Here is a 26,314-nt window from a genome sequence, read left to right as displayed (position 1 = left end):
AGTGTCATTTTTAAGATGTCTGGAGCAATGACTGATAAAAGCAGTGCTAATTTAGTTGCAATTTATTTCATTTTCACCCACATGAAAGATCTGATCACAAAAATACTGCATCTACTTTCTTACCCAGCCACCTAAAAACTGTCTCACAGTTCTGCAATTTACTACTTTAATCATTCAAACACCACAAGTAAGTATTCATTTATCCCCAACAAACTGCTAAACCTGCATGCAGGTGTGCAGAGCATCATTTTTTTTCCTGCATTTTTAGAAATATTAAAATAGAGTTAATGGACTGTTTAGAATTTTTAGTTTGAAGCGTTATTGAATCAATTTTACAGCCTGGCCCGCGCCTGCTTTAGCTGATCCTTTAGTTCCAGTATTGCAATGGAAGAAAGGTGAACCTCATCAGGTCCGTCAGCGATTCGCAGAGTTCGTGCATACGAGTACCTGGGAAACGAGAGGAACAGTACAATCAGAAGGGTGAATCAGAATTAAAAAAGTGCATCTTCTAATGAATTTGTATGTAATGAAACTCATTACATAATAAAAAAAAACAAAAACATTTTGGGTTCTCATTTGCTGGAAGCCATAATCATCCAGATCACCACTTAAAGTACAACACACTGCATGATGATTTATTCACATGCACTTCTATGCAAGTAAAGAAAAACTTACATCTGTGCCAGAGGGAAGTCCCCTGACACTCCAGCGCCTCCATGAACCTGGATGGCACAGTCCACCACCTTACACACCATCCTGGCTGCTGCCACCTTGATCATGGCAATCTAAAGGACAGATTGTGACATTAGCATGCTATGCTACTAATCATAATTTAAATGCTTAGTTTTGCAAATTAGGTAATGAGCATTCTGAACAGCTGTCAGTCTGAATCCCTTCTAGTTACAGTAAAGGAAAACATGCTTAATGTTTGTGTATACAGGTGGATTTGAGACTGGGATTCAATATTTCTGCTCATGTGTAAACCAGAACCACAAACTACCAACAGTGTTACCTGTTTGCGAGCGGCCCTGCTGCCCAGAGTATCCAAGGCATGAGCAGCGGAGAGAGTCAGTAGGCGGGTCTGCTCAATCATCAGGCGGCACTCTGCAATCCAGTGAGCGACAACTTCCTTCAAACATCACAGAAACACAAGATTATTTAACCTGTCCATCTGACAGCAGAAGGAAATGCCTGTGTGACTCGCTCACATGCTGGTAAAGGTTTTTCCCAAACGTTCGCCTGGAAGCGGCCCGCTGACACAGCAGCTCCAGCGCCTGCTCGGCGCAGCCAACAGCTCTCATGCAGTGGTGCAGCCTGCCTGGACCCAAACGCCTCTGAGCGATCTCAAACCCTCGGTCCTCGCCTGGAGGAAAATATATGAGTGGGGGAAGGTTATTAGGCTACTTCCTCTCTTCCATAAAACAAATCAATTTCTCAAGACTTCAAAAGGTGCCGCTCCTATTTAAGACGGGAGAGCTTTTTACCCAGGATCATGTTGGAAACTGGGACTTGCACGTTTTCAAAGTGGACCTCAAAGTGGCCACCATGGATGGCATCTGAAAAGAAACAAGGAGAATCTGTAAACCACATCACATCGGTTCAACTTTCAAATAGGGGATACTGAGAGACAATCCAACCATCATGTCCGAACACGGTGAGTGGTCGGATGAGCTTTACGCCCGGCGTGTTCATAGGTACGAGAATCATGCTGTGCTGGCCGTGCCTGAGAAAGAAGTTCAAACAACGCCCTTAAATAATGAAACGTATCCAAAGCTAATCAATTTTTAGATTTTTACTAACGTTAAATCAATTTTACAGCTGTTACCGCTGGTGGTAATGCGTCATCAATTCTCTGCCAAAAAAAATTATGGGTGTGTTGGAACTTAAAACTTGGAGTTGGAAACAAGGACAACGTGTTTTATATCGAGGGTGTGACTGTTAATAGATTTTGTTTCCATTAATACTTGTAGAGACAAGAGAGATGCAGATCTACGAGGGTTGTTTTTTTTTTAGATCATGACTTTATGCAATGTAAATATGCGAATAAACACTGACGATTAGTGTTTAAAAGTAAATGCACGTAAGTAAGTAAACTTCAATCAGGAACAGCAAATTTTAGTTGCAACCTAAAACCTCACATTGTGGGCTGAAAACATGAGATTTTTGGGCTCCATCGCGAAAAAATACACACAACGAGCTAAAACTATTTAACAAACTGGAAAATATGAATTAAATAAAATCTGATCATTTATGCAAAATTAGAAAAATGTATAAAATGTGTAGCATAAGCAAACAAATCACAAAAAACATCTGAAAACCCAGCTGACCTGCTGTGGCCATGCTCAGAGCTGCTCCTGCACATAACGATGGCCACTTTACATCTGGCATTGCCCGCACCTGAAAACACAGAGCACAGAAACTCTGATTTAGATTTGGATGCATGTCTAGTTGCGTCATCGCGGTGGACCATAAAAAAAAACAAAAAAAAAGACGAGCTGAACCTTCCATGCTCCATGACCTTAACCACTGTATGACCTGAATATGATTGGAAAACAGTCCCTGTTGTTCCCTGGGAAGTGCTGAGCTTGGATGGAGCCTTGAGAGAGATTAACGGCCCGACAGCGGGGAAAAGCCACAGGTTGATTTACATTTCCGCAGTTGGATTCTTTTGGGGTTTTAGCTTGTTATTGGGAACAGACCACGTTTGTTTGAAATTAAACAAAAATTGGTTCTTTTCTTGACACAAAAATCCCCCCCAACATTGCATTTCAATACTACCACTAGAGGGCACTATTCCATGCTGAATTTTAAGATTCTATAGGAATCTTCAGCATGTCACAAACCGAAAACAGTGAGCATAGAGATATGAATGACCTCAGTGGACATTTGAAAGATTTCTTAATATGAAAAGTGTGGCATGCATGTGTACTCAGACCCCTTCAGTCTGATACCCCTAAAATAAAACCCACCCCAAACAATTGCCTTTAGACATCTCCTAATTAGAAAATAATACCCATATCTGCAGAATTCATTCTCAAAAGTAAAAATATCAACCTGTAAATGCGCTACAAAAAAAACCTTCGCTGCAATTGTAGCGAAAAGTTCACCAATTCATTGATCCATGGGGACTGAATACAGAAGTGCACTACACTTTTCAGATTCTTGCACTTTATGAACAGGCAATCATATCATAAAGTACATTAAAGTTTGGAGTTGTAATTTTACAAAAAGTGATATGATCAAAAAATGCAGTATTCCAGAAAGGGTGAGAAATTTATATTTCAAAACTAAAAAGACAGTATTTTATATGAAGCACTTTTCTTTTGATTTTTAGGCATTTCCTGTTTAGATGCTTGATCCCAGCGCTGTTATTGTTACTGTCTCCAAAATGTTGAAGGATTTCTTTACTTTGTTCACTGAAAGCTTTGAAAAAGTGCCCTCCTTTTGGTTTTTCTGTCTCGTTGCCATGTTTACCAAAAACATTTTGCCTTTTGTAGCGTTTTACAGCCTGAGAGGCGTGACTCCAAACTGCTGATTGGTAAAAAATACAGATTACTTTGGAATTTCCTTGGTTAGAGGTCCATTTCAGGTCACGCCCATGAGGCCCAATGTACATGGCGAGGACTGATGGCCTGACTTCCTCTTTAAAGATCGTTGCCCAGCTGGAAAAACTGTCCCCTAAGGACAAGACATATGGTCACCAGACTGGAACAGACGAGAAGACGTGAGTGTTTTATGGAAATCACAGCATGGTAATCTCAGCACGACTGCATGCAAACTCTTTCAACCAATTCGGTGTGACAGATGTGTAGTTAGTTACTAAACAAACTGCAAAAATAACCGATCATACCAGCCTTGTAACCACAAACACAAAATATACAAACAGCTCCACCCAGTAAAAAAAAATAAAAAATAAAAAACACATCTAGGAAAGCCTGTTTGGCCCGAGGACAGGTTCAACTTTCTCATTGAACCCTTACATAAGTCACATGGACCACGATCTGAGGTGATCATGCCCAAACAAGTCCCATCCACACCGGAATGAAAACAGACATTCCAGACTCCAGCATTGACACCCAAACATGTCATTTTATTCTTTTTTTATTTAAGTCACTAAATCATCCTTCAAAATGAAATTTTTTAGTTGTCAGATAAACCTTTTTTTTTCTCATATTTAGCTATTTATTTAATTTCTGATCCCAAACAAGTTGGGTTTGTTTGCACTGTGTATAAGTGTACAAACATGAAGCAAGGGAAAGACAAGGAATGTGGCACTGAAGGATATTAAAAAACAATCTGGAATTTCTGAGGAAGCAGATGGGGAAAAAAAACGAAAAAAAACATTGGCACAGTGTTGGGTTAACAGCTTCTGAAACAGATCTGCTAGTAATAGTGTAATGCATACAAATACATAAGATCCGATCTTCCACATATGCAACTGCTTACATCCTGGTCATTCATAACTTCATTGCTGGACTGTAACAACCCTTAAACCCACAAAGACGAGACCTCCACTTGAAGCCAAAAAATATCAGTTTTTATGATCTTGACAATGAATCAAATCAAGGCTGGACAATATCAGGAAAGCAAATATTTGTGGTAATATTGCAGAACATGTTGATGGCAATATCAGCTATGACAAACCAACATTTTCCTACATTCATCCCACCATTTTCTTGGAGTTTTAGAAAAACAGATATACAGTATGTGGTATATTGAGTCTCTCCAACTCGCTAAATATATTTTGACAAAAAGACTGTGAATACAAGAAAACTGACATTCAATGAAATACTGCATCCAAGCAGTTCTTTTTGTTTGCAAAACAGTTATTGACATTGCAATGATGTATACTACGTTGAAATTATTCTATCCTGACAATTCTTCCTGTCTTGCATGCCTCTCCATTTTTCTGAAACTTTCAACAAAAATCTCCATAGACTCCTGACAAATCAACAACTCTCTAAAATATGTTTTATTCACATTTAATAATACATTCATCCCAAGTCATAAAAATTCCTAACTAGGAATTGTTCATTGTGTGTTGTCTGCCCGAACCAGATATGATCCATCATGCCTTAAATCAATAAAGAAAACTATGCAACAGAAGTAATTTAACCCTCCTATATAGAGCAAATCTGCCAGTGACACTGCATAGCAACCACACCCACCCTACTGTCAACTGCTAATACATAACACACAAAACAAATGATAATAAATAATACAAAAGATTATTTACCTAATATAAATAGGATAGGATTAGAATAGGAAAGGATTTATCACACATTACTTCAAACCTTCACAAACGCAGCAAAGCTCCTACTGGCACTCCCTGCTCTCAATGACAAAGAAAAAAAATAGAGTTTATCTAAAAAGAATGAAAGACTTGAGTTATTCATTCTTTTTAGATAAACTCTATCTATATCCTTGCATAACGCTTTGCATGGACCAACAAACTATGGGATTCTGAGTCATCCAAACTATGCATTCAGGAAATGACCCAAACTCAGACACTCGAGCACACACACACACATGCACACACACACATGTATTCAGGGCTACGTGGAGAAGGGACACGCTCCTCGTGCCGTCAGGGCAGGGAGGAGAGCAGGCTGAGCAGCAGAAATTAGTCACTTCAGTCCTGGTGAAAACACTAACACACCTCCTCTGGACTCGGCTACAGTTTGTATGCGGCTCGCAGAGGTTTTTCTAATCCTTACCGCTCTAAGAAAAAAAAAACTGCTGACAACAGGTAAGACATTTTTTGATTCGACCCATTTAACACTAAGCTGGCAGAGTAATAGTATAAAAGCTTGGTTATGCTAGTTTATTCTGTTAATTCTCAATTCAAAATCCCTTTTATGTTCCTGGGACACTGTTTAGCACAGAAATTAATCTTGTGTTTATTCAAATAGGAAAGAGATTGATTTACAATTGGGCTTAAAGTCAAAGTCCTGCTTCGAAGATTTTATGACGTTGTTAAACTTAGAGTGAAGTCATAATGTTTGCTTTGGTATCATTACCTCACAAATGCAGCCATGGTGAGAAGTCCCAGTGTTTTTGCATTTGCAAAAAACATTTTCAGAGCAAAATCAAATCAGAATGTTGATGCTACAACTTCACACCAAAGCATCAGCAATAGAACATTTTATATAAAGTAGATTTAATTAAGACAGCTAGAATAAAGTAAGAAAAAGGTTTAAAAAAGGCAAAAAAAAGATATTTGCATTACTTAATAAACTAACCAAAATATACCAGGAGTATCTATGTATCATAGGTAAAGCAAAACATAAATTTAATGCAAAATTAAAAGTGTAAACCTTTCTGACAACTCCTTTTTAAACACCTTTAAAACATTTCACAATTGTTCTGTAATTGGCTTGTAAGATCTAAAACAAGCACTTTGAAAGAATGGCAGCAAGTTTGAACCTGTTATAAGTGACACGCAGCTGTTGACAGTGGCAAATGCTTGGCATTTTTCCTGTTATTCCAAGAACATCTGCTACATTCACTGTCACTCCTCCCATTCGGAACATCGTACTTCATTATGTAACAGAACTGGACACTTTGCATGAAAAAAACAAGACTCCCGTTGTCTCAGCGAGAAGTCCACTCAAGACAAAAAGAAGATCGAGGTTACCCATACCCCCTCAGGAATTATGTCATCAGTCTCATAACAGGCTTTGCCTTTGGGGTGGACAGGTTATTAAACTCCGCTTTGACTGAATCAAATTAGATGAAACACAATCCGCCCCATAAATGATTCTCTTGAACACCAAAATCCTGATTCAAGAAATGACTGTCAGTAATAAAAACATGTTGTTCATGAATATCATGGATTTCTCAAATTATTTTTGTATCATAATTGATACATAAGGTATCAATTATGATATGAAAATATGAACTTTATAGTTCATATTTTCCAACCAAAAGGATGTGGATTGAATGACGGCTTCAAAACAAGCAGAAATACACTTAAAACAACTTATTTATTAGACATCATAACTGATACATATTTGTCTCAGTTTATTTTTAAATTAAAAATAAATTTAGCATCAGTCATTTGTGGCTGCAGGACACTGTTCTAAAATTGATTAATTAATTAAATGCAGTCAACGTTTTAAAAGAAAGACTTTGTACTCCATGAAAATTTCATATAGCCATCTTTGATTTAGATCTTTTGTCAGCAAGTAGAAAAAGTAGAAAAGATTTAAATGAGTGGGGTTTTTTGGAAGCCAACAGCTTATTTAAAGATGATCTCAGAACTCAGCTTATTAAAAATGATGACAGCCTTATAAGGTTAACAAAGACTTTACTGTATGAGGCAGTAAGACTGTCCGGACACATTGTCCTCTACATGTGCAGTGAAGTGTCAGGAAATGAGCATTGACATCATAACCAATATGTGTGAAAAGTCTCACATAATGGGATGTCCTGTTGAAGCCGTGCAACCGAGCCAGGATCCTGGGTTTGAAAAAAGTTTGCATGTCACCTTCATCCCTTGCTGCACTCATTTCCTGTCAGTTTTGGATTGCCCCTGCAGCTATTATCACACTGAGGTGGGAAAAACAAACTGCACTGTTAACTGATGTAAACATGCCATCTTAAATACCCTACAATAGATGTTATCAGCTTGCACAACAGGTTGCACAAGTAAATGTCTATAGACAGATTATACTTTATTCAATAAATCAGAAGCCGCCGTTTCCTGAAGTTTGCGGATCACTTGGCATCGCTCGCTGCATGCAAACTAAGCAAACTCAAAAGGTAATTAGAAGCTCTTCGGGCCAGTTTGGTTGTTTTCTTTCATCACCCTCTGCAGAGATCCGTTTACTGTTGTTCTTGAAGCCCACACACATGCACAAAGGCTAGACTTTAGGGAAAGGCAGGGAAGATTCCTTTGAACCCAAACAGAATTCCCATTTCCTGTTTCACCACTTAGAGTGCCTTGAAAAAGTATTCATCTCCCTGTAACGTATTCAACTTCCTTGTATTTTATTGAGACTTTTATGTAACACACCAACACTAAATACCGCCTAATTTTGAAGTGGAATGAAAATGATGCAAGGTTTTGTCAATTCCCTTTTTGATAATTAGATTTCTGAGAAGTGTGGTGTGCATTTATTTCCCCCCTGATACTTGTAAATAAAATCCAGTACAGCAGCCTAATTAATAATATAAAAAATTGACAGCCTTTCGCAGATTAATATGCTTTAATCTAAACCATTCTATTGTAGCTCTGGTTGTGTGCTTAGTTATTGTCCTACATTTTGTTTTCTCTACCATTGGCATGTATACAAGTCTATAGGCTTTTCCATCGACTCTGACAAAATGAGAGAAAGTTTAAGGATTGTGAATATTTCTGCCAGTGAAATGTTCTCCTATTTCACTAAGCACATCTTTATATTATGCTCTTTTCAAGTGCAGGAAACATGGAAGACTTCTACACCAGTGATGATGCGGACATCAGTTTCAACGATACTTATGAATACGACTATGAACACAGTGTCTGTGAGAAAGAATCGGTGCGTTCTTTTGGCAGCGTCTTCCTCCCAATCATCTACACCCTGGCTCTGGTGGTGGGCCTGGCTGGGAATGCCTTGGTGGTGGCGGTCTACACATCCAAGTTGAGACTCCGGACCCTGACTGACATGTGCATCCTCAACTTGGCTATCTCAGACCTGCTGCTGCTCTTCACCCTGCCGTTCTGGGCCGCCGACGCCATCCATGGCTGGAAGCTGGGCGTGGCTGCCTGCAAACTCAACTCCTTCCTCTATAGCACCAACTTCAGTTGTGGCATGCTACTGCTGGCATGCATCAGTGTGGATCGCTATCGGGCGGTGGCCCAAAACTCAGCAGGCAGAACTGGGACGGATACCCGAGTCAGAAGGCAGTGGATTTTGGTGTGTGTGACACTGTGGGCTTTAGCCAGCTTTTTTGGCCTTCCTGAACTCATCTTCTCCACGGTAAAGACTTCCCATCACAGGACCAGCTGCACAGCCATCTACCCAACCAATATGGCCCGACCTGCAAAAGCTGCCCTGGAGTTGCTGGAAGTCATCCTCCGCTTCCTTGTTCCCTTCCTGGTCATGGTGGTCTGCTACTCATGCATAGGCCGGGCGCTAACTAAGGCTCCTGGGGTGCGCAGAGAACGGAAATGGCGAGCGCTTCGGGTCCTCCTCGTCGTCGTGGCCGTGTTCCTGCTCACCCAGCTGCCCTACAACGTGGTCAAGCTATGTCGAGCGATGGACATCATCTACCACCTCGTCACGGACTGCGAAGTGAGCAAGCGCTTGGACCACGCTCGGCAGGTGACAGAGAGCCTGGCGCTCACCCACGCCTGCATCAACCCCGTCCTCTATGCCTTCATCGGGTCTTCCTTCAGAGGACATGTCCTGAAGGCTGCCAAGCACCTTGGACAGAGACTTGGAAGACACTCAAGGCAAGTCAACGAGGAGCCGGCGGTGGAGATCGCACTCCACTCAGCGAGCCAGAACCAGTCTCAGTCTGGTTCGGAGGACCAGGACACCAGCACATTCACTATCTGAGACTTTAGCATGTGCAGTGTTAGCCACCTTTACTGGCAATCTTGGTCAATATGTATTAAAAGCCTCAAATTAAATTCATTTTTATTGCAGTAGTATATTCTCAAACTAAAATAAATTGAGTAAAAAATCTCTTGCTAAGAAATATTTAGGGCACAATAATTGATACCCCCAAACTATCATTGCACAAACTATCATTGCCCATAAAACAGGACTCATACTATGACATTTTCACAGAGGTAGCACACAATTCAAATTAAAGCAAAGTTTACCAAACTCTGCACATTTACCATTTTGATGGTAGGTAATTGAGACTTAATGGATGAATGTAACTGGACTAATAGGTCAATTTTTCTTATTTTTCTAAATTAGAACTTAACATGTTTAAGATCATTATGATTTATTTTTAGTTTTATTTTTTGGCATGCAACAAGTGCTCTCACACCTAATGTGAGGGTTGGGCATGAAATACTTTATTTTCATAAATTAATTGGTTTTACATTTTTAAAACAATTATTTTTCATCCGAATCATTTAAATGTAAAATGTTAAACAGCCTGAATTAATATACTTTTTATTCAAAACCACCCCTAAATGTCTTTTAGTCACAAACACCCGCATATTATTTACAGATAAGAAAATCAATGGGGGAACTTACAGTATAATAATGTGTGTCGCCCTGAGGCACGTCAACATGAGGCAGGAGGAAACTGGAATCTAACCCATAATTTTCTGATTGCAAGGCACTACATTAACTATTGAGTCACTCTGAAGACTTTGCTAATCACTTCTTGAAGCCTAATATTATCATATTAAAGTGCTTTAAAAGCCTTAAAAGCAGAAACCTTATTCTTAATTTTACAGCATGTGATTATCCTACTGTAATAAAAGAGGAATTTGTTGAAGGCTTTTTACAGGTATTTACCACAGGCACACCTACAATTCTCTGATACTATATGCCTATTTACTTGATATATATATATATATATATATATATTTACATGCAATAGCCGTCATACAAGCTAGACAGGTGTAGCCGCACATAACTTAATGGCTAAAAAATATGTAATATAACGTTAAACGCACTAAGCTATGTGTTTTGTATAAATTATGTATTTTCTTAAATAAAAAACAAGGCCTCCAGCGACATGCATCTGTTACAATTAAATGCAGCTGAATAACAAGTTGCTCAGGGGAACCGTTCAGAACAACTCCAATCCAACTTTACAATCAGCCCTGTCTTCCAAAATCTCATCTGCATCGCATTTCATCACATCCTGCGGCTTTGGGTTGAGATGACGGATGGCTCGGTTGCACAGTGGGTGACCCATTGAGTCGAAAAACATTTGGCAAGCAAAGACAGGAGAGCTCGCAGCAGGAAGGATCCTTCCATGCTATTAGAGTAGTAAACAGCAAAGTCGCATGTTCCTTAGAGGAGCTTAAAGCCTAACCGCTGTTTTTCATCCACTTATATTTGTTTATTTCTATAAAATAAAGTTTAAAGAGCAAATGATTTGCAGTGGAAAAGAACCTCCCACTAGATCTCGCTTTTTTATTTTTTTTGATGCCACTATGCACGATAATGCCAGACCAACCCTGATACACTTCACATCTTGGCTCAGAGTGCAGGGTTGCCAGAGTCCAATGTTTAATAGTTTGTTTAAGCCTCTGTGCTTGACAACAAAGAAGGTTGAGTTTGTCTTGGCAAAGCCTGGTCTTAAAATCCACCTCAGACACGATACAATCTGTTTACTTTTTTGGCGTGTTTAGTAGCTATCAGCCCACCTGAGTCAGCCTCTCTAAATCCTTAAAGAACATTGGTTCGTACATCAAAGACAGATGTCTAGCCTCTAAATGTATTTTTGCCAAACCTCAGCAGTGTAAAAATGTATAAAACAAAATCTATAGTAGAAAACCATGTGAAGACGAGGTATGGGACTTTGCAAAAGTATTATCACCTTCACAAATTGTCCCACTGCAACCACAAAGTGATGTAGATTAGTGCAAGGGGGAAAAAAAAACATTTTTTACAAATGAAAATCAGAAAAGCAAAGCAACCTCTCACTGTAAAATCCTGTGCCGCTTTCAGGCGTCACCCAATTAGTAAATACAGTCAACCTGTGTGCGGTTTAATCTCAGTATAAATGTGGCGTCTTCTGTGACGGCCTCAAAGGTTTCTCAGAGAACATTAAGCAACAAACAGCATCATGAAGAGCATACATCAGAAGGGTCAGACGGAAAGCTGGTTTCAGAGCAGCATCCCTAACTTTAAACATGTCAAAGAGTTTAGTCCGTCATTTGAAAATGAAAAGTGACTGCAGCACAACTGCAAACCTATCTAGAAAGGGACTGTCTGGAACAAAGCAGAGCATTATTCAGAGGAGATGACAAGAAGCCTATGGCTACTCTTGGCAACAGGCATCAACAGTTCAGGCAGAAAAAAGCCTCTAGTGATGAAAAGCCGCAAAACGTTCTGTTTTGAAGTTCACCAGAATTATGCCGGAAACCCAGCAAACGTGGAGGAACGTCAGATTGCATGAGGAACAGTGTTTTGCATGTTATTCCTTAGCAGGATCACAAAGCTGGGAAGAGTCAGTAGGAGGATGAACTGCCGGCTATACTGGAAAAAGACCTGGTAGAAACTGCAAAAGGAGCAGAGACTTTTTTTTGCACTCAGCAGAACCACAATCCTGTTGTTTACACTGAAGTGTTTGCATGACCTACACTCAAATCTAAATTAAAATGTGCCACAAGATTTGAAAACTGATGTTCGCAGGTGCTCTCCATCCACTCTCACTATTCTAGAGCAATTTTACAAAGACTCAATTGCATCAAACAAAGTATTCAATTATGCAGCAAATAATTGAATACTTTGGGCAAAAAAGGGGGGCAAAAAACAAAAGCACGCAACACCTTTCAGATATTTTTGTTTATTATAAAAAAGTGAAAAACTACTATGTGTATTTTTATTCTGTCACTATTGTGTACTGATCTACAATATAAAATCCTAATAAAATACAAACTAAAACTGAGATTTTGTTCTCACTTCAGAGGTTTAAGATTTAAATTAAAGTGACAGTAAAGACATGAAATAAAGGACTCAAAGGAAAAATTGAGATTAACTTTAAGAATTGCACTACGTATGGAATGCATGGCCCTTCTCTTCTGGTGAGTGTTTTGCCTCATTCCTCCAAAATAAAAAAAAATAATAAAAAAAACAAGTGCCGAATTCTACAGTTTGAAAGAGATAAAAAACATCTAGAAAAATGTGCGGTTAGAAACGTTTTTTGTTGTTTTGCTTGTGTAACGATGCCTCCCCCCCAGAGCATGCAGATAACAGATAGCAAGCTTGGGAGTAATTTGAGTGCATTATCATACCCATGGGATAGAATTATACAGTTTCCACACCACAGAGTTGCATTGCCAACCTCTGTGCACCCTTTCATTTAGAAACCACGTCCAACAGCTTCAGGGGGAAATGGTGAAGGTGAAAACAGCATCTTTATGTGATGCATACGGTTTGGAGGAACTCTAATAGGTTTAAGTCCGGGATTGTATTTCTACGGCAAGTAGCTGTGCTTTAAAAACAGAAACTAAATTGTTCTTCCTGACCATGGAACCTTGGTTAAGGAAGTTCCTTTCTGTTTCATTATGGAAAAATAGACGGCAAAACCAAACCAAAGAATCCCCCTAGTAGATTCTCTGGGACTCACCCAGAACACGTCGCTGAGGAACCAGCATTGATTACTGGAAACAATGAGTCGACCACAGCAACACTACCTTGGAATTATGCTGAATTACAACAGCTCTGTCAAGTTTCACTTGTCTTGTTTCCTACTTAGTGGAGTCAAACAGTTCGAGTTTGGATATTATGACTCATAGGGATATTAAAAAAAACGAGGACAGGGCAGTAACCACGGGTCACAGAGAGCAACAACCCGTCCATCAGCACACCCACATTCTTCCTGCTAACAGGAAGATATATAAATGCTGGCAGAGGATCTTTGTCACATCACAAAATTCTTTCCATCGCAGGACATTTTTGCCTCCAAGAAAAGGAGGAAGGTTGAGCAGGAAGAATGTCAATGCAGATGTGTGACAGACTTGAACTATAAACTGTGGTTTGATGGCAAGAAGAAAGAAGTTCAGGGGAGAGAAGAATTCACGTGCAATTTAACAACCAGTTTTTTCATGATAATGTGAGGCAAACTTTCAGGTCACACATATCAGGAAAAAAAAAGGGGGGGGATATGATTTATATAATATTGCATATTATATAATATGATAATAATATTAATTCCTTCTGTAGTATTTGGGTTTTAAAAGCCAAAATATTTTTTGCAAACTCCACACTTACATTAGTGAAGGTGAAGGTAGGACAGAGAAGGATTTTTCTGGCAAGCCTCCCATAACAAGGGACACGCCTGGGTATGGTTGTTTCCATAACAACTATCATAGTTGTTATGATAGTTGTGCCAAAGAAATTCCACTCTTTGCTGTGCAACAGTGAGCTTTGTAGATTCTTTTTTTTTTCTTTATACCATCCTCCTCGTTGTGTGTGGTGGCAACTTCAACGTGGATTCTCATCCGGCCTTGTTAGCCAAACCTCCAGTTGTTTTAAAACTTTAATTGCTGCTCTGACTGTACATACAGGCAAGTTTGAGCCAGTAATTGTTTTCTGGCAGCAATTTACTGACATGAATTAAAACACACATTGGCTTTAATGGAATGCAAGGAGCCAGGAAAACACTTGCAGGAGTAATTGTACTGTGTCTGACTTTTTCAGTTAGTCTCAACATTTTTTTTTTGCAACTTCTTTTCCAAAAGTAATATTATCTATATTAGCACTGTGAAGTAAAAATGTGCCAATAATGTAAAAAATAAACAACAAAAAAACATTATTTCATACCAAAAACAAGGTGAAATGTTTTTATAGAAATAAGTAAGCAGTTAGAAAAGTTCCATCCATCCATCCATCCATTTTCTGTACACCCTTGTCCCTTAGAGAGGTCGGGAGGGGTGCTGGTGCCTATCTCCAACTAACGTTCCGGGCAAGAGGCGGGATACACCCTGGACAGGTCGCCAGTCTGTCGCAGGACAAGTTAGAAAAGTTGAACTTGTAAATTTTTGTAAGACAGTAGCTACAGTTTCATTGTAGAAAAAGAAACACAGATACATCGGCACAGGTGATGATTTTACTATTGGGGAAATAACATGACAAGGAGTTGTAACACTACTGCTGCAAATTAAACCCTAGCTGCCACATGTCTACCAATGTTTCAGTACATTTTTTATGAAGAAATATTTCTTCAGGAGTTGCTGACAGTCTGTGTCATAAACACACAACCCACCCAGAAGAGATGCTGCAATTTTACTGAACTTCTAACTTTTTTGTTTAAATTTACATGCTGAATTGTTACAGTATAAGAACTTATTTGTATTTTGACTAAATACAAATGATCTCAGGAAAAAGCCCCCCCAAAAAATAAAATAAATAAAAACAAATTCTATGCTACCGGTAATAAATTTGTCCAGCTGGTAATGAGCTGAAAAGCCAAAACATTTCTAAAGAATGCAAACATCCAAGTCGGAAACGGACATACATCATTAGCCTTACTAGTGCAACCAAAAAATAAAGAAAATTAAAAACGGTCAAATAATTTTTTTTTAGTATCTTTCATTAAACTTATCACATTCTGCAGCACTGGAAAGGTATGTTCTGTTATCTTTCCCATTTTGAAGGTGTCACATCATATTCACGCTTCAGGGAAACAGACAGTTATGGATGTTAATTAAAAGTTCCTGGATACTAAATAAAGCAAAACATATTATTAGTCGCACCAATAATTGCGGATTAAAAATCTGTTATTTAACATGGGATTTCTTTCCCTATGTGATAAACACATTATTAATTTAAGGGTTATATATTTCTCTTTTTTTGGTGCGGGGTTCCTGCTGATGCAATAAAAACTAACATTTTGTTAAAGGCTTTATTTACCACAGCTGTCACAATATGTGAAAGCTGCTGCACCTGGCTTAGGTTGGGAAGAAGATTAAAGCCTGCTGGAGTGTGTTAAGGGCGGTGTTATAAACATACTTGAGGTTTAAATGTCACAGGTGTGGCTAAATGTATTTTGCTTTGTTTTACAATAATCCCCCCCCATTAGGAAAATTTTCTCAAATTAATAGTTGGGTTTTGTCTTGTGTGACATCATCCTGTTGAGCATTTTTTTAATTCAGTAAATATTTAAAATGTAGTTTGTCTTTTAAAGCCAATTAAAAGCCAATTAAAAAAAGAATCATACGAATCAAAATTAAATGACAAATTTAATGGAGGCAGTGCTTCTAAAGCCTTTCAACATTTACTGATTACACGTGTTACCTTCTGTTTTGTTTTTTTTAACCAACTTCACTCCTTTTGAATGACTCACATCAGAGGTAACATTTATTTCCCCTGACTCTCATGGAGAGATTCTTTATAACACTTGGAATCTATGACCTTTTACCACATTTATCTTCTGGCAAACTAAAAGCCTATTTTTCACAAAAAACAAAACAAACCACATTCAACACTTTTGAGCTCATTAAAAAAGTTTTATGTTATATAATAAGCATTGCATGAGTCATTTGTATAGTTTTATTGTCCATATGAAAGCACTTTGAGCTCATATGCATCTCTTTAAGGCTCCGCTAAAAAACATGGATAACATCTTGTTTACATCTACAGCTTGTTCTCTCTGAGAGACAAACCTTCTCTGAGACAATAAAATTTTCAGGTTTATTCTTCCAAAATCATTCTCTCATTTTATGAGTCTGTTCCATTTATAAAACGCTCTTAAACAAGCTCTGTTATTCCAAATAAAACTACTTGCTCTGCGTTTATTAAGTTTAAAGTGTTCTGAGTGCATTTTGATTCCCTAACAGCATAGAAACCTTTTATAGAGGATCAAATAACGTTTGACGTACTCACCACTGCTCCACCACTTTTTGCCGTTTATGATGTAGGTGTTTTTGTCTCTGTGAAGTCTGCACTCCATGTTAGCTGCATCGCTGGAAGCAACGTCAGGCTCTGGTGGTAAGAATTTAGGAGAAAATGAGTCAACGAGACTTCCAGGGTTTTCCCGTGTCTTTGTTTTAAGCTCAGATTCCAGCATAGGCCGCAGTCAGTAGTTAATATAAATAAAACAGAATGCTCAATGCCAAAATGTAAACGATTGACCAGCAAAAGAGAGATTCATGTTCCCACATCATCCGGTGAAAGAAATAACTGTTAACTTCCCCCCATAAGAAACCAAATAAACAAACAACAAAAAAAAAAACAATTGTGTTTAGAAAAACCACAGGGATGTTTGTATTCTCTGTAATCACCTCTAGAAGTGGCATGCCGCCATTTCCAGGCAGCGTGGGAAGTACATGGATGGAAATTACTCAGTATTTGTTGCCACTGGCAGGTGATGTTTTGAAATGGGAGATTTAGTGTCAGTAGCGGCCGAGGGTAGACTAACCTCGCTTCAGACCACAACCATTCACATGAATCCAGTGGAAAGAAGCGGAAGGATTTTGTAGGAATAGATCAGAACTTTCAACTTTCCAACCCTTTATGAGTTCAGCTGTGAACATCTGTGTTCACGCCTTGCTTTACAAAGAACAGGTTATTCCAAAAGTATTCAGATCCTTCAAAGCCTTTCAGATTTTTCATGTTTGAGCCATAAACTCCATTATGTGTTATTCATGCTGACTGCAGCTATAATCCTATCAGGAACGGTGCTCTGTAAGATGTTCAAAGACTGGAAACAACCATGTGTGCCTCAGTTTTCACGATGTTGTTTGTTCTCTAAAAAACCTTGAAGGTCTTCACAGAACACCTGGATTTACGTCGAGATTAGATTATATGCAGGTGCATTTTATTTCAAAGCATCCAAGCAAAGAGGGGATTGCTTGGACTTTTAGATTTTTATTAGCAAAGTAAATAAAAATGTGACTTTTTAGATTTTTATCTGCAAAGTAATATATATATATATATATATATATTTTTTTTTTTTTTAAATCACATACCTGATATCTTCTACTTAGTTTATTCTTCTGATGATGTATCACATAAAATCGTAATATATTTAAATTTATGGCTGCAAAGTGAAGTACAGTGATACGGTGTGAATGAGTTTGCAAGAGAGAAATCAAAAGAAGGGGAAAATAGCTGAAGTGTGATCCTTCAGAATGAAGGGGGAAAACTCCTGAGTAATATAAACACAAAGTGAAGCTCATAAACTCTGGTTCTGTGCTTAAAGCTGTCGGGAGAGAGGTTGGGTCCGAAGACAAAGAGATAAAGTCTTCTGGGAATATTATGTCCAAGAGTTTAAAAAGCAGACCAATTTCTAAATACTTAATTTTTTACTGTCAATCCCTCTGCTCTAAAAATCTACCATGAATTGTGAATCTACGTATTTTATGTAGATCCAGATAAATTTTGGAGGATTTTGATCTCAACAATTAGCCAGTAAAACTGGGAGCACTAAACTAAACCTCCCAGTTTCCATTGACAGAAATAAACGGTGGCCGAGTCTAAATATTCAGGCAGTGGAAACTGTTGCTGCAAAACCACATAAACCGAGGAGAAGCTTTAATGTTGATGATTAATCCCAGGAGGTTTGACCTTTACTGTTAAAAGATGGTCTTTTTTTAAGAGCCACAAAAAACAAAAAGAACGAGACACTGGAAAGTTTACTCTTCCTGTTTCTCGATCCCTCGGAGTGACTGCATTTGCAAAAAATATTTAGCAACCTAATCAAATTTAACTCATGACTGAATAACTTGGACTGTATGTTTAAATCGCAGCTTTTCATTTTACTTCACTTTAAAAGCATATCATTAATAAAGTCATGACTTCAAATTAGAATAAATTATTTCTTAACCTCAGATTTTTCCCCACTGCATAAATGAACTAAATTTAAAAGTTTTCTACATTTTTATTAGGTGAAAATTTGCAATAAAATAATTTTAAAAAAAATTTCAAGGCTTTTTATTTTTTTTCCAGTATGGTTGCCGATAAATACTTGATCATACCTGTCATACAGAAGCAGGAGTGGATTTCTCCGCTCAGTAGAGGCTCCAGCCATTTCTTCTTCTGCTCCTCGGTGCCAAACATATGGAGCACCTCCATGTTTCCTGTATCTGTGGAAAAACATCATTAATGGAGTTTCTATACAAGCTTCTTCTACACGCCCATTCTATTGGAGGAGTTCTTTAATCAGAAATATTTCTTAATAAACTAAGCCAATAGACTTAAAAAAAATATTCCTATGTCTTGGTAGGTTAGCATAACTGGAAACATACCAAGACATGGCTCTCCACAAAAACAAGTCAGGCAAGGGTAACATTAATGAGAGAAGCAGCCAAGAGGCCTATTGGACTCTGGAGGATATCCACAGGTCAGCTGGGAGAATCTGTAACTATTATTGTTGCAGTTCACAAATCTGGCCTCCATGGGAGTGTGGCAGGAAGAAGAAAGTCCCATTTGTAGTTTACAATCAGCCATGGAGGGGAAACACATGGAAGCAGGTGCTCAGGATCGGGTAAGATCATAAATTGATGTTTTGCCTTACAAAACAAAGTGATCTATGTTGTGCAAATCATAGTGGATTTTTTCCTGTTATGGGAGAAATAATGGGATCCCAGAGACAGATGATGTGGGGGTGTTAATATACAGGCTCTAGAGTGGATGAGAAAAACTTCCATCATTGCTGAGGTAAACTCCCAGTTCCCAGCTCACATATCAGGCTTAAAGAGGAGTAGATGACACAAAAATCTTAGAGAACTTGCAACCTCAAAACACAACAGCCAGGTTTCTTCTTGCTGATTTTTTTTCCCTCAATTCAATACTAGGCAACCTCACATCTTGGCAGAAAAGCGCCCTTAAATTAATCTAAAAAACACCTTAGTGCTGTGGATTATGGACTTTCTGACAAAGAGGCCACAAGGGGTGTAAGTGAAAAACATGTTCTGTACTGAGATTTGACTACAATACCACAGAGATTGTAAAAGAGTGTCACCGGGCGTGGCAGTGGCACAGGCATAGAGCGCGAGACCCGTGTGTGGAGGCTGCTGTTCTGGATGCAGTCGTCATGCTCATGGTTCGAATCCACGCCTGTTGACCTTTGCCACATGTCTCCCCCCTCTTTCACAGCCTACATTCCTGTCAAATCAGGAATGTAGGTCACAGACCAACTATGAACTCTTGCTACACTGCTGGACTTAGACTACATGTAAGTACTTCACACAGCACATAGTCACCATAAATGCACTGCACTTTTTGCTATTTGTGCATGTTTTACATACAAAGTGTATATGAATTTTATGAACTCTCTTACTCTTGTACTACTCAAGTGCCTCGGAAAAAATAAATAAATTAATTTATTGCATTGAAAACCAACACAGAACTTCAGTGAAACCCAGTAGTTGCAGCATCAGTCTCCCAGGTGTTATTATTATTTTTTTCTTTTTGTGTAGAACAAAATTCAACTGCGAATCTTTGGAAAAACGTGATATCTGACGCTCACAGACACTCTCCATTCAATCTGACAGAGTTGGAGTAATTTTGCAAAAAGGAATGGGCAAAATTGACAGATGTGCAAAGCTAGTGGAGACTCGCATCAAAAGACTGGCAGCTCTAATTGCAGCAAAACGTTATCAGGGAGGCTGCAAGTCAGACTTCACAGGTTTCTATTTGTAAAAGAAAATCATGTACAATTTTCATTCCACATCACAGTTATGTCTTGCTCTGTCTTGTCTGTCACATAAAATCCTGTAGGTGTGGTTGTGTCATAACAAATGTGAAAAAGATTAAGCAGGTTGAGTTTTGATTAAAAATGTTATGACAGATGGAGAAAATGTATTTTGTATGCAAAGACAACTTCAACAGAACATGAGAGAAGTTAATATATTCGTGTAACTTAAATAAATAAATGATTGTGACATTTATGAGCCCCATATCTCAAAACCCCTCAGGATATGATATTATTTAGTTGCTTTCTTTTTTACCTGGAGCTTGGCAGTTGAACACTTCGGGAGCGAAGAGGCAGCGGCCCGTTTCTTCTGCAATGTAGGCATAATCCAACTGAGTGAGTCCACTGACCGCCGGCAGGAACAGGTTCCACAGCCCGGCCTGCTTGGCTTTCTCCTGGACTCACAGAAAAACATTTATTACAAGGAATGAATGACACTTGGCTGAGTCCACGGCGAAAACAACTTTGGTAGACTTTGTTAACAGTGAAAGACCTGGTGAAAAAGGACTGAAATCCAAAGTCAAACAAAGTTGGTATATTCTTCCAGCCTACCTTTAGATCCTCTATTATTTTTGGAGCTTGCCACCTCAGAGGAGACTGGGAATGTTTAGTGTAGTATTCTGCAACTTCCTGAGGAAATAAACAATTGCATTATGAGAAGAAAAAAAATAAAAAATTCCATCCTCATTTTTTCTCATCAGTGAAAAGCCTTCTCATGCAATACAAAAGGTTAATTTGCTCAAGTCTTAAACTGTATTTTGTTGGTTTGTTTTGGTGTGCCCAGTTCTTTTACAACAAAGCCAAGTGAGTAGATATTCTTTGATGTTCAGTGAACAATGAGGGCTCTGTGTGCAGTAAAAAGCAAACTATCAACAGACTTATGGTTTTCTCCGTTTAATTAACTAATTCATGTGGCACGGATGAATTGGTCTGTCAGATCTTCCCACATCAAAATTAAGCGTCTGTCTGAGCAAATAAAATGCCCCCTGTTCTCGTTGAAGCTCTTGGCACTGACCTGCTGAGCAGGAAGCACATACTGCTGCATGAAGTCTTTAACCTGCTGGAGCACAGCCTGGCCTTTGGCAGTCTGAGGGAACAGCCTGTCTTTTGTTGGACCTGCAAGTGGGCTGGCAGGAAACACATCGGAAACACGTGAAAGGTTGGCAGGATGCACTCGCAAAGCTCCAACTCCTGCTTGCTTAAGATCAGTCGGCACGTGGATTCAATTAGTATTCTTACCTACAACAACAACAAATTCTGGTAACGAGCCTTTTGATGTCAGCCATGGTGGGCAATAATTATACTGGTTTATTCACATTAAATTCATCCATCCATTCATTATCTTACATGCTTATTGCAAGTTGGAATGCGAGGGGTGCTGGTGTCTATCTCCAGCGGACAACGAGGGAGAGGCGGGGTCACCTTGGACAGGCCACCAGTCCGTCGCAGTGTTCACATTAAATTATAACTTTTAAAATAAGTGGATTTCTGTGCATTTTTCATTTCATTAGTGGAACTAACCTTTTGGCTAACTGCAACGCTACTTTAGCCAAAGGCTCAACAGTCTGGCCGTATTGATCTGCATCGGGCGCGCTGGCGTTACCCAGCAGGTAACGAGCATAGACCCCCTGCGATAAAACAGAAAAATAATAATTTGAAGTGAAAGACTCACAACTGTCATTACAACATGAGTGGGTGTAACTCAAGGGCTGGCTTGGATGCAATATGTGGTACGATTTTATATTTCAAGTGTCACAGAACCAGGCGATGCATACAAATAATGTATTTGGCCATTTGGGTAGATGCTAATGCTCATTGTAGAGAGGATGTTATGCAATATTGATGAAAGAAAAGAAAAAAGTGGGTTAATAGTAACATATGCCATTGCAGTTTACAGCCATATGAGAAACATATGCAATGTGATGCAAAGCTGTAAAAAGGGGAATAAATGATACCTGGTAAGCATAATGTTTTTTTTACAAACACAACTCTGAAAAGTGCATTTGTGTTCAAACCGCTTTAGTCTGACACCCCAAAATAAAATCAAGTGAAAGTTACTGCACTCAAAGCTTACCAAATTACTGTATATTCCTGAGTTGCACCTTTTTTCATATTTTGACCACTCCTGCGACTCACTAATGTAAGTCAGGTGCAACTTACATTGCTTTTTTTAATTACTTCTTTCGGAAGCATTTTTGACTGTTAAATATAATTTCATACTGAAGGAGAAGAACCAAAGATTAAACATTGCTGTCTCTAGTTGTGAGGAAAACTATTCGCAGGCTGAAAGCTGGATGAAGTCTATAGATGGACGCATAAAGATCGACAGTGTACTGACGATCTGTGCTACCTCATCAGATTTTCCTACCATAGTGCGTCTAGATAACTATATTCAAAAGGTTGTACCTTTTGAAACTGCTACCCCTGTTGAGGCTTGTGAACCGTGCAGTTACATCTTCATGCCCTGGTAGTTGCCAAGGAGATGAATATGAATTACTTTGCATGTGGGCTTTTATGGTGTTATTTTAACGCTTAATGCAACACATTAGCCTCAATGCCAGCAGACGTTCATGCCAAAGTCAACAATTTCCGGGAGTTTGTTGAAAAGTAACTGAACGCAACGTGTCACCAGATCATATCAAGAGCATAGGCAACGTTTCACTCATGTTTGACAATAAGCTATTTTGCAAAGAAGAATGGGCAACAAGTTTCAGTTTCTACTAAGGCCCCAAAAGACCTAAGCATGTTGCAACTTCAGCTACAGTGAAGTGGTACCACATAGTATTGACACAGCAAAGCAGAATACAAATGCATATCACAATTTTAAGATGTTTTTTTTCTGAGATTTTAAAAAGTCATCCATCCTTTTTCATTCTTTATTTTTCTTACTTAGACTTAGACTGACTTTATTATCATTTTGCATGCACAGGGTGTATACAGAACGAAATTTCGTTGCATACGGCTCAGGACAGTGTTTTGAGGTTTCAATGTTGTGAGGTTACTAATAAAATAAAATACAGTATAAAATATGAATATAAATATGAATATAAAATATAAAGTGCAGGACTGACAGTAAAATGGAAGTTACTTAGCTATGTATATGTGCAAGGTATGAAGTGGAGACCAGTTTTTGAGTGCAGTCCAGTTAAGAGTTCAGCAGTCTGATGGCAAGTGGGAAAAAGCTGTTTTGGAACCTGTTGGACCAGGTTCACCAGGTTCAGTGTGTGTTACACTAATAACACACACTGAAATTTGTGGCCATAAAACATACACCGATATGGTTTAGTTCTATCACAAGGGCAAGTGTGTGTGCACAGCTGGATGTGGTGGAAAACCTGAGAAATTGCAGCTGCTTTAAACAGAGACAGAGCCAAGTAGAAGTTCAGCGGCGGCAGGGAAGCAGATGGGATCCCCCGACACCTGCAGTAAATGGAGATCAGCTCACTAGGTGATGGGATACCTGCACAGAGAAAAGTTTTATATATATAAAATGTTGTTTTTTATTTGAACAATGTGTGAATTATAACAATCACGACCAACATTTAATTTTGCGTTACCGTCTACTTCTTTAAGGTTGAATATAAAGCTTTTAATTTTCAGATCAGTGGGGCAGTAGAGAGGCACGAGGAAAAAGGCCAGGTCTGCTAGAGGGTTCCCAGTGGTGGACAGCTCCCAGTCCAACAAGGCCATCACCCGGGTCTGATCATAAAAAGGACAACCGATGAGGTAATTGGTGAAAAATGCATTCTGTGGTCATAACAACCTTCTAGGAAGTCTTGCCTCAGTTGGGTGGAATATCAAGTTGTCAAGTCGGTAGTCTCCATGGACGAGTGTGACCTCATCATCTTTATCTGGTAAGTTTCTCATCAACCAATCACAGAGCTCATTCACAGCAGGAATGTCTCTATGGGCTGATGCAGTGTACTGCTTCGTCCATGTAGACAACTTGAGAAATGAAGCAACAATTTTTTACATTACAAATCTGACTACATACATACAGATTTAAGAAAGCTTGCAAAGTGTTTAGCTAACTTGTCTCTTGCAGTATCCCGGCCCTCTCCCGAACCCTTCAAGCTTTAGTGATGGTAAATCCAGTGAATGCAACTTTGCCAGGTTTTCCACTGCAGTTGTATATACGGACGTTCTTTGAGCTGGACTCATTCCAGGAAGCTGAAAATCCCTGAAAATGCGGCCCTGCTCATGATAAAACATACAAAAAAACAGATAAAAATAAATTGAATGGGTATGTTATTGTGTAGTACATAGAGTGCATTGCAGCAAAAGTATTCACACTACTTGAACTTTTTGAACATTTCCATCATGCTACAACCATAAATTTCCACGTATTTTATTGAATTTAAGTGTCCAACACAAAGCTGTGCACAATTATAAAATACAGGAAAAAACGCTTGAAAGGGACTGTGTGAAACAGATCAACTAAATGCATATGTTGTTGTACAGTGCATGCATTCAAATGCTTACCTTTACATGTTCCATCAAATAGAACTCTGTTCCTATTACTTCAGCATCATTGCAGAACAAAAGTGGCTGAGGAACGGGAAAACCAGCAGAGAAGAGAGCAGTCTGCACCCGGTACTCTCTATCCACCTGCAGGATGTCCGGACACAGGTGAGCACCACTGAATGCAACATGGAATGCCCTCTGAGCGCTAAGGCCACATTTGGGTTGTTCACACAATAAAGGTGAGTCTTGGGTGTTGACACACCAGATAAAGATTTTGACCAGGCCAATTATTATTACACTCTTCTCCAATAAGCTGATGGCTGTCAAACAGCTGATTATCAGCCATTATATCTCATCATTGCTTAGAGAAACAATGATGAGCTATCCAAGACAAAAACAATTAAGAAGTAGAAGAAGTAGAAGAATTACATTATTCATCCCAGCAGGGAAATTATTTCGCAGTTACAGCAAGAATTTTTTATACACAGATTAACACATACAGGACGGGAGCTGCGTCTGCATGCAGCCAGCTGAGCCGGCGCCATTAACTGTCATTTTGCAATGCTGTCCTGTGTAAGCACTGTCACTTCTAAATATTGTAAAAATACAGATTTCTGTAAGAAAAAATATATTTTGAGAAGAAAGTTTAAAAATCTGCGCACAAAAGTAGAAGAACTACTATTTCACTTAAAAAACTCAACCAACTGCACACATAAAGCATGAGGTAATTGCCTCATGCTTTATGCTCACATAAAGCATGAGGCATTGTCATTCGTTAATGACAATTAATATGCGTTAATTGTCATTAACGCATATTAATAACAATATATCGTTAAATCGACGGAATAAAAAAGATTCGCATCACTGTTCCAGTAATAATCTACAAATTAAATAGGGCTGCATTGCTGCCCTCTGCGGGAAAGAGACAAAACTACATCCAGAAAGTTAGCAAATTTACGTGCAATATTGTGTTTAAGGTCTTGAAACATTGTTGCCCAGGTGATTGGCAACCCATGGGTAAAGCTCACCTTGTGCGCCCCCGGCAGCAGCTCACCGGGGGGCTTCTTCCTGAGAACATAGTTAGTTGAAGGCGTCTGAATCAAGAAGGTTGGGTTGGACTGGCCAGCGCTGCAAAGATAAAGTATATCGTTAGCATTCTTATCATTAGTGACTGGGAAAGTGAAAGCAGACTGCTGAAATTAGTTATTTTACCTGTACTGTCTCACGGTCAGAATGTTGTTCTTAGATACCAGTGACTTCTCATGCAGGTATCTTTGAAGGTTGCCAACATTGAACTTATGTTGTTCTCGCACAGATGTTGGTTGGTCTTCCATGTCTCAGGCCAAGTCTTCTGGTTTAATCATTACCTGACACTGTTGAGCTGAGCGGGCTGCACAAACATTTCACAGGGCTGAAGTTGGTTTCTTATTCAAAGATTCAATTTGACCATTGAATCTACTTCAAAGATTATGTGCCACACTGACTGGGATTTGTGAATAATTAACTTTGTTTATGAAAAATGAAGGCA

At 38.9% G+C, this 26,314-nt stretch overlaps 2 protein-coding genes across 3 annotated transcripts; one reads left to right on the top strand and one right to left on the bottom strand.

Annotated features, from left to right (window-relative positions):
- Positions 1–47: 47 nt before the first annotated feature.
- acad11 (acyl-CoA dehydrogenase family member 11) lies at positions 48–26,314 on the bottom strand. The gene is made up of 20 exons (XM_023326231.1): positions 25,999–26,314; positions 25,815–25,914; positions 24,805–24,930; positions 24,355–24,516; positions 24,103–24,267; positions 23,880–24,021; positions 23,658–23,782; positions 21,844–21,950; positions 21,338–21,449; positions 20,875–20,952; positions 20,579–20,717; positions 18,605–18,712; positions 16,512–16,610; positions 2,328–2,397; positions 1,638–1,723; positions 1,485–1,556; positions 1,209–1,363; positions 1,013–1,129; positions 676–785; positions 48–447 (listed from the first exon to the last, which is right to left on the bottom strand). The coding sequence occupies exons 1-20, from the start codon at positions 26,118–26,120 to the stop codon at positions 333–335; spliced, it is 2,310 nt and encodes a 769-aa protein (XP_023181999.1). The 5' UTR covers positions 26,121–26,314; the 3' UTR covers positions 48–332.
- Positions 5,540–12,573, top strand: ackr4 (atypical chemokine receptor 4). 2 transcript variants are annotated; one of them, XM_023326232.1, is made up of 2 exons: positions 5,540–5,749; positions 8,425–12,573. In XM_023326232.1, the coding sequence occupies exons 1-2, from the start codon at positions 5,686–5,688 to the stop codon at positions 9,543–9,545; spliced, it is 1,185 nt and encodes a 394-aa protein (XP_023182000.1). In that variant the 5' UTR covers positions 5,540–5,685; the 3' UTR covers positions 9,546–12,573. The 2 variants fall into 2 exon arrangements, with proteins under 2 accessions (XP_023182000.1, XP_023182001.1); XM_023326233.1 differs by having other exon boundaries at positions 8,420–12,573.

The sequence above is a fragment of the Xiphophorus maculatus genome, chromosome 21 (genome assembly GCF_002775205.1).
Source record: "Xiphophorus maculatus strain JP 163 A chromosome 21, X_maculatus-5.0-male, whole genome shotgun sequence".
NCBI classification, from domain to species: domain Eukaryota; kingdom Metazoa; phylum Chordata; class Actinopteri; order Cyprinodontiformes; family Poeciliidae; genus Xiphophorus; species Xiphophorus maculatus.
The sequence above is the reverse complement of the archived record's forward strand: the minus strand, read 5'-3'. Positions and strand labels throughout refer to the sequence as shown.